Source organism: Sus scrofa, unplaced genomic scaffold, assembly GCF_000003025.6.
Source record: "Sus scrofa isolate TJ Tabasco breed Duroc unplaced genomic scaffold, Sscrofa11.1 Contig46, whole genome shotgun sequence".
Lineage (NCBI taxonomy): Eukaryota > Metazoa > Chordata > Mammalia > Artiodactyla > Suidae > Sus > Sus scrofa.
Window position 1 is genome coordinate 29812 of NW_018085214.1, and position 12714 is coordinate 42525.

The 12714-nt window shown below is 43.6% G+C and overlaps 1 protein-coding gene across 1 annotated transcript; it reads left to right on the top strand.

Moving 5' to 3' along the window:
* Positions 1-1611: 1611 nt before the first annotated feature.
* On the top strand, positions 1612-12292 carry LOC100627720 (neuroblastoma breakpoint family member 6-like protein). Its single transcript, XM_021082068.1, has 6 exons — positions 1612-1733; positions 1950-2159; positions 4580-4682; positions 7567-7802; positions 11163-11214; positions 12247-12292. The coding sequence occupies exons 2-6, from the start codon at positions 1982-1984 to the stop codon at positions 12290-12292; spliced, it is 615 nt and encodes a 204-aa protein (XP_020937727.1). The 5' UTR covers positions 1612-1733; positions 1950-1981.
* Positions 12293-12714: the final 422 nt, after the last annotated feature.

Below are 12714 nucleotides of genomic sequence, written 5' to 3' on the forward strand. Positions count from 1 at the left end.
GGCAGAAAGGAAGGAAGGAAGGAACCTTGTGATTTAGTTTGTCCCATTAGATTTTGATGTCAACCATTCCTTCTTCTTCCTTAAATTTAGCAGATAGCTTTTCTGCTAATGCTTAAATGGAGTCCTGCAGATATCTCTTAGTCCTACCATCTGACAAGAGGTGTCAGTAGAAATGCTTTTGAATTTAATCCAAAATTCATTGTTCGTTTATTAAATAGTGCCGATTCCTCCTCTACTCTTTTATTTTATTCTTTTTTTTTTTTTTTTTTTTGTCTTTTTAGGGCAGCACCCAAGGCATATGGGAGGTTCCCAGGCTAGGGGTCAAATTGGAGCCATAGCTGCTGTCCTATACCACAGCCACACTGGATCTGAGCCATGTCTGTGACTATACCACAGTTCACAGCAACGTGGGATCTTTCACCAACTGAGTGAGGCCAGGGATCGAACCTGCACCCTCATGGATTCTAGTCATGCACCACAAGGGGAACTCCTATTTTTTAAATTTTTTTATAAAGCAATGCTTCTCCAGCAAGCCTGAGTGCACTGCTGCCTTCCCCACACAAGACTTGTCTCCAGCCACTCTTTGGGTCTTTTTCCTAGAAAGCTCCCATGTACGTGGAAGAATATTGGTACACTTTTCTCCTATTGATCCACCTCATGTCGGTGCCAACCGAAAATTGGCACTTGCCCTCTATCCCTACAAGGAAGTGAAGGTTGCATCTGCTAACCTTTGACATTCTCTGATAGAAGTTCTTCAAGTTTAATGACAAGCCTACATGTTTCCCCAGGGAGGGAAAAGAAGCCACCACAACATTGGTCTTCAGAAAGAAGGTAATTAAGACACAATCTGGCCAATAATCCTTATAAAGTAACTACAATATTATACTCAGGATTTTCGTCCTATAGTATTAAAATGGTGCGGAAACAAAACAAAACAAAACAAAACAAAACTAGGGAGTTCCCATCGTGGCGCAGTGGTTGGCGAATCTGACTAGGAACCATGAGGTTGCGGGTTTGTTCCCTGCCCTTGCTCAGTGGGTTAACGATCCGGCGTTGCCGTGAGCTGTGGTGTAGGTTGCAGACTTGGCTCGGATCCTGGTTGCTGTGGCTCTGGCCTAGGCAGGGGTTATAACTCCGATTCGACCCCTAGCCTTGGAACCTCCATATGTCGCGGGAGCGGCCCAAAGAAATAGCAAAAAGACAAAAAAAAAAAAGCAAACAAACAAACAAAAAAACCACCAAAACCCTAGAGAACCAAGTCTACCTAAAAGTTTTAATTTTTTTTCTTGTGGAAATGTGACTTTCACGACAGTCCTTGTGACAATGTAAGAATCTGGGAAAATCCTTGATGTTTTCTACACTTGCAAGAAAAAAACATTACAGAACAGGCTTAAGTTTTAGAAAGAGTTGTGTCTGTGGTATCTGTACAAGGTACACAGATACTGAGAGTGGCTGCTGAGGGGGTGTCCCCATCAGTGGTTACCTTCAGAGCAGACAAGGCAGCCTTGGGTATCAGCATGGCCTAGGCAGCTGGAAGGCAGGTGCCCCCAAGATTCCATGACACTCCCACGTTCTGGTTCTGTTATTGCAACTCCACATGGTTACCTGGCACGCTGGGTCTTCCCTCTGGCACTCTTGTCAGAGCCTGACCTCTGAGCTTTGGCATCTGGTGCCTTATTTTTGTGGTTAAGGATTCTCAGTGTTGTGGAATGCTGACAAAGTCTGGCCCAAAAGTAAGTAACAAATTATATCTGCATTCTTTACACTTGTTTAAATATACTTTTTCACTGAATGAAATCTTGTTGAGGTATGATTAAATACTATACAACTCACCCAATATAATTGTCTGCTTCAATAATTTTTTTAGTAATTCACCGGGCAGTGCAATCATCGCCATAAGCCATTCACTTGTTTTTAATTCATTATTTGTTTGGGTTTCTTCTCCCCAGGTTCTGGCTCTATTTCCACCACAAGCTTCAGCATGGCTGTATCTCTCACTACTCCCTCTGGTCTGAGAACAGACATGAATATCTTGGAAACCAACAGGTACTTGCGCTCCCAGCTGGAAAAAAGCAAACAGGACTTCAGAGACCTCACAGAGAAATTCCTCGCCTCTCAAGCTACTGCTTACTCCCTGGCCAACCAGCTGCAGAAATACAGTAAGTCCTACAGGGCGGAGATCACCAAAGTGATACATGATTGCCAATCTTCCCTCTGAGAAACTAAACACCCTCCAGACTTTATTCTTCTCTCTCCTTCATCAAGATAAATCTCATCCTTACTATACTCCTAGAAAGATAGAAGTGGGTATTTTACCCTCAATTTGCAGAGGATGGAATCACAGAAGCACTTAAGGAGTATTGTTTGCAGTGATAGTATAGGAGGAATAGAGGCAAAGATCTTGGTTTGGGCACTAAACTTTCTTTGCTCTCTCAGGAACACATGTCAGATTCTACAAACATATAATATCATTGTTGGCTTAAACATCTCAGAAGTCATTTCAGACTTTTATGGAGCACCCATTTGAAAAGCACTGTGCTAGCAGCACTAGGGGAAGAAGTGGTGATAGGATACACTGCCTACCTTAAAGGAGCTTAATGCTGTTTGTACTCAACTGAACCACACATATCTGGAGATGAGAACATCAATAGCAGACACAGAGGGAAGTTCTGATGTCTGGAGAAAGACTCTTTTCCATGTAAGTTCCAAGAAGTCATTCCTCACACTCTGGTGAGACTGAGGGTATTCCCAGGAAAATCAGAGCCTCTGTAACACCTTTGCTCTCTCTCCCTGAATATGAACTTTGCAGACAACAAGCAAGTGGGCTTGGAGACAAATGGCCAAAATGAGAATGAGGCCATGTGGAGGGGACCTTCAGTCCCCATAGCAGGCCATGTTAGTGTAGGCTCTGGCCCTTCCCTCTTCATGGTCAGCTTTCACATTTGGAAATCCGCTCAACCATCCCAAACCTGTTCCCAGTTGAGGGAGTGTTGTGTCGTGAAAGAACAGAGACCACTCCAACTGAGAAGAAACAAATTAGGAGTCTTTAATACTGGCCAGGGCCACACACTGCCTATAAACGGCTTGAGTGTGAAGCCCCAAACAAAGAAACCGCATTTATAAAGGCAAATTTACATCCAGGTTGGGAGGGGTTATGCATGCATAAGTAGGGGTACAAAAGGAAAGCGGCGGTTAAATTACTTTAAACCTTAACTAGTAATAGTGTTTAGGTTAATAATAATGATTTATGGTAAGGGCTGTATTTCCTGACTTCAAGCAGGCAGCTTATGCCTGCGCCAAAGAGGTAATTAGATGGGTAACCTTGTAGCATCTGCAGTCCTCCTTATCAGCTAACTTTGTTCTTCTAAGGAAGGGGGCTGCAGCCTGGAGACTTAGGTGCTGGGTTGGGTTGATTGCTTGACACTGGCACTGTGGAATGCTAACAAGGCCCAGGCTTATGTTCTTCAGGAGGAGTGGAGCTGTAGTGACTGAGGAACATGGGAGCAAGGGTACGAGCGGGTCAGGAGTGTAAGGGAAGGATTCTTAGGGACGCAAGTTATTTGCTTTCAAATATCTGCAATTATTTTTCAATAAATCAATAGGAGATAAAATTTGCTATCCAACTTACTGACATAGACCAAAAAGTAAAAATGAAAGCCTATTTATTAAAGATGTGAAAAGATGAAATTTGGGGTATGGGAATATAAGGTTTTTTGCTTTTGTTTTTTTACATCATTCATTGTGATCATAATACAGCTTTTTTGAAGCTGGAGAAGAAGAAAGATATCACCTAACATCTTCTTGTAAAGGTATTACTGTGTAGTGATTAAGAGCCTGTACCCTGGTGCCAGACTTCCTGAGTTCGCACCCAAGTTGTATATCTTCTCTGTGCCTCAGTTTCCTCATCTGTAATGGCAATAGGAATGGTATCTGCCTCCTCAGGTAGTGGTGGTGATTACATGATAATGATTCTGGACAAACCACTAGAATAGTGCCTTGGCAAACACTATGTGTAAATCCTCCCTCCAACCTAACACAACACCTGTTAGCATTTGAGCATGTCTTTCAGACTTTTTTCATTTCATACCCATTTTTACATGATTGTAGCCAGATAAGCTTTTAAATCTTTGAGCTATTAGGGGATTACTGAAACTTTCCATATGGGGGAGAAGAACCATCAGCCCCACTGTCCTTGGAGCCTTCAGAAACACACAGGAAATTCCTACCCCATGACCCAGGGTAATATATTACTTAAGAGGCTGCAAGCATTGGTAAAGTGGCTCAAGATTTGGAGTCAGAACTCAGGGTAAATAAATTCTGACTTTCCTTTGTTGCAGTTAAGTCATCTTAAACAAGTTGTTTTATTTGCCTTGGAGCCTCTCTTTCCTCAGCTCTAAAATGGGGAGGACCCAAAAGGCCATGCAGTTGGGAGCCTGAGAAATCAGATGTGGAAATCCCTGCATAGAGCCTGGTAACGGGCTTACATCCACCCTTGGGATGTACTCTGCTTCCTCCCTTGAAGGCAGTGACCAAGCAGCATGTCCAGCTTCCCCCTGAGGCAGCATCTCTGTTTTCTCAGAATGTGAAGAGTACAAAGACCTCATTGAATCCGTGCTGGAGGAGGAAGTGCTGTTTCAGGATGGAGAGCTGGCAGAGAAGATGAGCCTGGCTGCAAGGCTTGGGTAAGGAGGTACCTGTGTGGGAAAGTATGTGAAGTGGGGAAGCCCAAGCTGGAAGAATAAAGAGATAATTTGTACCAGGAGAAGAGCAGAAATGTAGCCGGTAGGCACAGAATTAGACAAAAGACAGCTTGTGGGCCTGTGGGAACTGGATGGGGGCCTAGTTAGCCCTCTAGATTCACCCTTAAATAATGCATGAATAAAAGGGAGACAGACGCCTGGGTTAAAAGACTAGCAACATGGCTTCTAGCTTTGTGACCTGGGGCAAATTTACTTAACTTTCCTCAGTTACCTGAGCCACCTCATTTGTAAGATGAAAATACCAACAGTCTACCTTAGAGGGTTATGAAGATTAAATGTGATTACAAGTAGTTAGAAGCATCTCATACATGCATGAACAAATATTTGCTGTAATTATTATACTTGTTCTTAGTTTTTATAGGTTTGGTAATTATCGCCTTTTAAAAAATGTTAGATCTAATTTTTATTGTATGGCACACATGTGAGGACAGGATGCTGCACATACAACTATAGATCACTTATGGAAAATAGGCTGTTTTTTTAGAAAAAGTGCAACCTTTTTAGTTACACAGTCCCGACTTGGGAAATTCACACTGGCAAGGGAGTCTTGGCCTCTAAGAATGGCTTTTTTTTCTTTTCTTTTTTAGGGTCATACCTGTGGCATATGGAGTATCCCAGGCTAGGGGTTGAATTGGAGCTGCAGCTGCTGGCCTATGCCACAGCCACAGCAACGCCAGACCAGAGCCACATCTGCAACCTATACCACAGCTCACAACAATGCAGGATCCTTAACCCACTAAGCAAGGTCAGGGATCGAACCTGTGTCCTCATGGATATTAGTCAAGTTTGTTAACCGCTGAGCCATGAAGGAAGCTCCCCCTTTTTTTCGGGGGGGGGTGCCCTAGTGCCATATGGAAGTTTCCTGGCCAGGGACTGAATCCGAGCCACAGCTGCAACCTATGCCACAGCTGCAGCATTGGATCCTTAACCCACTGCGCTGAGCCTGGGATTGAACCAGCGCCTGCCCAGAGACAAGCTGTATCATTCACCCACTGTGTCACAATGGGAACTCCTGAGAGTGGCTTCTTGATGTGGCTGCCCCAAGTTTCCGCTGCCTTAGGCCTGGGCCTCTGTAAGACTAGACCCCTGGGGTGGTGGCATCCTAGGGAACTGGGAGGACCTCTGCTCTTGGCAGGCCTGGGGCCTGGCCTTGGCTGGCAAAGAGACATTCTTAATTTCCAACTTACTCCAAAGTGACTTTTTTTTTTTTTTTCTTTTTAGGGCTGTACCTGAGGCATATAGAAGTTCACAGGCTAGGGGTTGAATGGGAGCTGCAGCTGCTGGCCTATACCACAGCGACAGCAATGCAGGATCTGAGCCCAGTCTGTGATCTATACCATAGCTCACGGCAATGCCGGATCCTTAACCCAATAAGTGAGGCCAGGGATGGAACCCACATCCTTATGGATACTATTTGGGTTCATTACTGCTGAGCCACAATGGGAACTCCCCAAAGTGCCTTTCATAATAAAAATGGTCTTCCTCCCCAAGTTTGATTTTTTTTTCTCTAAGTATCAGACTATTAGCTGATTAAGAGTATTAGGCTGGTAGGGCTATCAGGTAGATAGATAATTGAGCTGCTTTTGCCTACAAAATGAATTATTAACTTGCTGAAGATCAGCATTGCCCATCCTTAGAGGGTTTCAAATCCAAGGTAGATTGTGACATTCAAGACATCTTCTAACCCTTGGTTGAAGTGAAATCTGAGAAGCTCAAATGTGGAAAACCCACTAAAGCAGAGATACTGGATTAAAGGAAGTCTGAAGCCACTGTTTCTTCCTAGTCTGTGCCTTCACCTCCTCTGACATGTTATAGGAACTCTAAGGAATAGAGTTTGAAAGATGATCTGTAGGAGATGACTTAGTAAGGAGGAGATTCAGGCAAGAGGTGGGGTAGATGACTGTAAATGTCTAGTCTGGCATTAGAATTATGTGGTTCTAAGTATTAACTGATGGCTTACTTGTGTGTGTACACTCCATTGAGTACTGTCAGCTGGGTAATTCAGCACTGTCTCTAGACTCACAGAGCTCACATTCTAGATTGACTCTATGAGAAATAGTGTACAATAATTTAAAAACTGTGAAATCCCACATAGTGTGATGCATTTGTTACTCAGAACTTTACTTAAGTACCTCTTTACTAATTATGGCTTATCTTTCTGTCATTCAAAAGATTGCTCTTCAACTTGACCCTTTCACTGAATTTTCTTTTGATCCTTTCAATTAATATCGGACTTACCTGTCCAACACTTCTGTATTTGCCCCCCCCTTTTCTACGTAATGCTTGATGATGTGTATGATATTGAAATAGATATAGGCTGGGAGTTTGCATCGTGGCTCAGTGGTTAATGAATCCAACTAGGAACCATGAGGTTGTGGGTTCGATCCCTGGCCTCACTCAGCTGGTTAAGGATCTGGTGTTGCTGTGACCTGCGGTGTAGGTTGCAGGTGTGGCTCGGATCCCGTGTTGCTGTGGCCCTGGCGAAGGCCCGTGGCTACAGCTCTGATTAGACCCCCTAGCCTGGGAATCTCCATATGCCACAGGTGCGGACCAAAAAAAAAAAAAAGATGTAGGCTGAAGTGAGGAACTGAAGGGACTTTTTTAAAAGCAAAGTTAAATAAAAAACAAGAAACAAACCCAATGCCATTTCTTCATTCCTTCTGCCACAGGCAAGGCACACAACCTATGCAAGATTTCAGCATGGGGTCTTTCCCATGAGTAATCCAAGAGAGATCTCCGCTGAAATTCTCATAACATATAATTCATGACATTCACCTTTACATTTTATTTTTCTTTTCCACCTTAGGGAATATGATCCCCTAATTCAAGCTCAGGCCAGAGAACTGACCCACTTACGACAAAAGATACAGGAAGGGGAAAGTGTGTGTTATCTTTTCACACAGCATATAAAGAATACAGCCAAGTCTTTTGAGATTCTCCTCAGGAGCAGTGACCTTACCTACCACCAGGGACAGAAATTCTGTGAGCTATTGGCTCAAGGAAGTCACCTGGCAGAAAGACTTGCCAGCAAACTCACCATTGGTAAGTTGGCTTAAAGGCTTTGAAGACCCTTCGCTTCTCCCAAGGTCTTAGCCTCACATAAGACTCCATGTCTCCATGATTCTAAGAGTGACTTTTTAGCCAGATATCCTGCTGTTTTGTGTCAGTCTAAGCCAAAGGATAGTGATGCTATCAGCTAGAAATACCTGGGCATCCTCACCTGTGCCTGAGATGAACCCCCACAGACATTTCCCTTTTTGGAGCCTATGTTGTGGCTGGACAAACCCTTGTGGTTCTTATTATGATTGCAAGATGTGCCTCAGCAACAATCATCAGGGAACTTTGAAAAACACAAAGTATATTACTCATACCTCCTGGAGGGTACATGGCATAACCTGGAGCCACACAGCAAGCTCACAGGTAGAGAAAGAGAGAGCACAGGCCTGAGGTTCTGCTTAGTTTGGGTTGAGGGTGGGGTGCCTAAGATTTTGTGGGTTCATTCTTTATCGGTAAACTTAAAATAAGAGTGGGAATTAAAGTGCAGGAAGGAAAAACAAGCGGTCAGACATCGGTTATCTAAATCTATCAGGGATCACTAAAAAAAACTTCAGAGATAGGGCACCCTGCCTCTTGATCTACTCCTATAGCTGCCCATGTGATTCTTTGAGATCGTTGTATTTGAAATGGATGCCTCAGGAATCAATAGCTTAATATCAGGCACTAGGGTTACAGTTTTAAAGAAAGCAGACTGTCATGTGCTTATATTACACCTACTTTTCACATCATTCTGGGGACCATGATGATATCAAGACTGGTGAGGAGTGAGTACAATGGAGAATACACAGGGCTGGAGGCCACATTATTGTAACTGCCTCCATCACAGGCTTTTGGGGCAGAAGGCAGAAGCCATCTAATCATTTTTGGATTTTGTGGTTTTGTTTTTTTTGTTTGTTTTCTTTTTGGTTTTTGTTTTTGTTGCTTTTTCCGTTTTTTTGGCTGCATCCGAGGTAGAAGTTGCAGGGTTAGTGATCAAACTCACACCATAGCCGTGACCTGAGCCACAGCAGTGACAATGCCAGACCCTTAACTGGCTAAGCCACCAGGGAACTCCCCATTTTCTTTGGTTCGTTTTTAAGGATAATTGATATACAATAAAATGACCCATTGTAGTATCAGTTCTGTGAGTTTTAAAAAGATGCATACTGTGGTATAAGCACCAACCACCACAATCAAGATATGGAACAGCTCCATCTCCCCTAAAAATTCCCTATGCCTCCTTTGTAGTCAGCCATTTTCCCCAAACCTAGCAACCACTGGAACAATTTTCTGTCCCTTTAGATTATTCATCTTCAGAATGTGAGTAGTTTGCTCCTTTTATATTGCCGAGTACTAGTCCATTATAGGAGTACACCACATTTTTTGGTTTATCCATTCACCCACTGAAGGACATTTGGAATATTTCAGTGTGGAGCGATTATGACTAATAGCTGTTAAAATTCATATTACATATTTTTGTGTGAAAATACATTTTCACTTCACTTGGGTAAACATCTAAGTGTGGAATTGCTGTATCATACAGTAAGTATATGTTTAACTTATAAGAATCTGTGAAACTGTTTTCCATTGTGCCTATGCCATTTCACATTCCTCCCAGCATTGAGTCAGAGTTCTGTTCTCCAGTACCAGCTCTTGATATTTTAAAGTTGCTCATATTTTGCATTTTGTCTTTTTGGCAATTTTAATAGGTGTGTGGTGGCATATCATTGTGGTTTTAATTGGCATTTGCCTAATGACTAACACTTTAAGGATCTTTTCATATGCCTGTTGACCATCCATATATCTTTGGTAAAGTGAGTGTTAAACTGTTTTGTCCATTTTATTTTTATTTATTTATTTATTTATTTATTCTGGATGCACCCGCAGCATATGGACGTTCTGGGGACAGGGATTAAACCTGCACCACAGTGGGTACCCGAGCCACAGCAGTGACAATGCAGGATCCTTAATCACTATGTCACCAGGAAACTCCTGGAAATTATTTCTTAGCAGGCAATCAACCCCTGCTGAGTTCAGATTGCAAGTTCTGTCCCACTTTCTATGGGCAGTAGTTACAATGCCTGTTTACTAGTGCTCAGTGCCTTTGCTGTGTTGTTTGGGTCAGTCCAGCAAAGATGTCACTTGGGTTTTGTCTGGATTAGCTAGTGGTTTATAAGGTAATTCAGTTCTTTACTCCTCTGCCATGATTCCTTGGGTGTGTTCCATACATGTTCAGTTTGGGAATGAGGGGACTTTTGACAGTTCATAGACACTCTCCAGCCTCTTCCCTCTCTGGTATTTCTTTCCAGTTCCCAAGGGTTCCTTTTCCAAGTCTCTCTCTTTGGAAAGATTGGGTTCTCTCAGTCATGTCTCCTCTACTGCTGTGCTGTAGTTCCACACAACTGGGGCATTTTAGCAGTGGGGAGGCAAGAAAATTGAGAAAAGAAAAAAAGGAGGGGACACTCTTCATACTTTTCAGACAAGAGGTCCCTTTTTGACCACAGAGGTAGATGCTTGTTTGTAGTTCAGATCTCTGTTCAGCTGCCTTGACAATACAGTTCTGCAAGTAGTCTGGTCAGTCTTTGGGTGGAGTCAGGAGAAGGAAAAAAATAAATGGAAAAGAAGGGAAGATTCTTTTCAGACTCACCAGCATGCAGAGGTCCCTTAGTCCAGTCATTTGGTTAGAAAGAAGTGGTTTCTCCTGAATATTTTCTCCTAAGAGGCTGCTGCAGGTTCTGTGTGAGAACGGTAATGGGTAATGGATAATTTCACCTTGTGGTAAAAATAAAGGTTACAGCTGAAGTACAGAGGCATCTGGGCAAGTGTCCTGTAGGCTGGGAACAGGGCATTTTAAACCATTTGCCTTGACTCTGTAGCATATGTCATGGTAATGATTCACCACACCAGCGACAGTTCAGTGCTTGTTGCTCAGCAAAGCTTGCCAGGCTACTTCTCTAAAGACACAACCTGAGCCCTCCTGGAATAATTCTCCCAGAGCGTTCTGAACATATGTGGAGTATTATGTCTCTGGTCATACAGAGATTTTTTTTTTTTCTTTTTAAGGCTGCACCTGTGGCACATGGAAGTTCCCAGACTAGGGGTCAAATTGGAGCTGCAGCTGCCAGCCTACGCCACAGCCATAGCAACATCATGTCCAAGGTGCACCTGCCACCTTCACTGCACCTTGCGGCAAAGCTGGATCCTTAACCCACTGAGGGAGGCCAGGGCTCGAACCCGCAACCTCTAGGAGACTATGTTGGGTTCTTAAACCACTGAGCCACAATGGGAACTCCAGAGACATATTTGTAATGTATGAAATGGGACCCGCTTGGTTCACTACTAGCTTTTTCTATTTTTGGTTCACAGAAAATCATGATGATAGGAAGGTTGACCATGGACAGGAGCCACTGGCACCCAGGTAACTCTGAATGAGCAAAGGGCTGATGATGGAATGGTGAAATCTAGAGAGGATTCCAGAAGCGAAAAACCAAGAGGCCAAAGGTCCCAGATCCAGGAAAAACCAGAAACCACTGAGTATACCTATTTCACTTGTTCACCATATAATAATGTATCCTTTTAAACAATGTAATCTGTTCTCTTTGTAGTTCTTGTGTTGGTTACCATTTTCTGGTAATTCCTCTAGTTTAGTTAACTAGAGTCAGTCTGAGCAAAGGTAACCAGCCAGAGATCCCTGTTTTCTAAAAAGCTGTATGGGTAGAAACTAAAGTGAGATGACTACCTTGTTTCTGCACAGTTGTCCTGAGGTATGTGGGCAAATATTTCATAGCCAGAAATATCCTGAAAAATAAAGCCAATGCATATCAAATGTTTAGAGTCAGAGTTCCCGTCGTGGTGCAGTGGTTAACGAATCCGACTAGGAACCATGAGGTTGCGGGTTCCATCCCTGCCCTTGGTCAGTGGGTTAAGGATCTGGCATTGCCGTGAGCTGTGGTGTAGGTTGCAGACGCAGCTCGGATCCTGCATTGCTGTGGCTCTGGCGTAGGCCGGTGGCTACAGCTCCAATTGGACCCCTAGCCTGGGAACCTCCCATATGCCGAGGGAGCGGCCAAAGAAATGGCAAAAAGACAAAAAAAAAAAAAAAAGTTTAGAGTCAGAGAGAGGTCTAAGCTGCAAGAGCCCTAGGAGGTTACATTGCATCAGGGGCCAGTAATCAATGGACCCCTTCATGTACTAGTGCATAAAATTTGTCCACAGCATTTGAGAGCCAATATTATAGGTCTCTGTGTGTCCTGTGTATCAGAGCATATTTTAGAGAGTAGCTAAGGCCAGTTTCTCACCCACACATTATGAGGTCAGTACACTGAACACCTGCTGCTCTCTCTCCGACATCAACTCTAGGCACACTACACAACTAGTCAGAAGTGCATCGTTATGCTTTCTCTGATAGGATGGCCCCTTTGGTTTCTGGTGCCTCTTCCGTGAGCTTCAGATCAGGACCAGCTGTGAGGCTATGGTTCCCGGTTGCCTTAGTTTGATCTCCTGTCTTGCCTGCCCACCCATCCCCCTCTCCCTGCCTCACAGTATCAGCAGTTGGCTCCAGGAGGAAGAAGTGAATGAAGTCCCGGAGGACTCACTAGATGAAAGGTATCTGACTCGTTCCAGTTGCCATGACTCCCACCAGACCTCCAGCAGCAATGCTTTTGTGTGTGATGTGCAGGAAGCCAGCTCTGCTTTGGATGTGGCCAGTGAGTAAGCCCAATACAAAGAGAACAAAACTCCAACAATCAGAAGACTGAATACTAAAACTCCAGTAGCTTCTACATGCTCACTAACTCTGTCTAGGCTGATTGAGACCATCTCTGCAGTAGGCCTTAAAATTAACCTTGAAAAAGTCACTAGGGAGTTCCTGTTGTGTGGCTCAGTGGGTTAAGAACCTGACGTAGTATCTATGAGGATT

Bases quoted from the DNA above. Each gene is read 5' to 3' on its own strand.
- LOC100627720 (XM_021082068.1), top strand. From the start codon at position 1,982: ATGGCTGTATCTCTCACTACTCCCTCTGGTCTGAGAACAGACATGAAT. The intron at 4,683-7,566 runs GTAAGGAGGTAC...TTTCCACCTTAG, and splicing joins AGCCTGGCTGCAAGGCTTGG to GGAATATGATCCCCTAATTC. The intron at 11,215-12,246 runs GTAACTCTGAAT...CGTGAGCTTCAG, and splicing joins CAGGAGCCACTGGCACCCAG to ATCAGGACCAGCTGTGAGGC.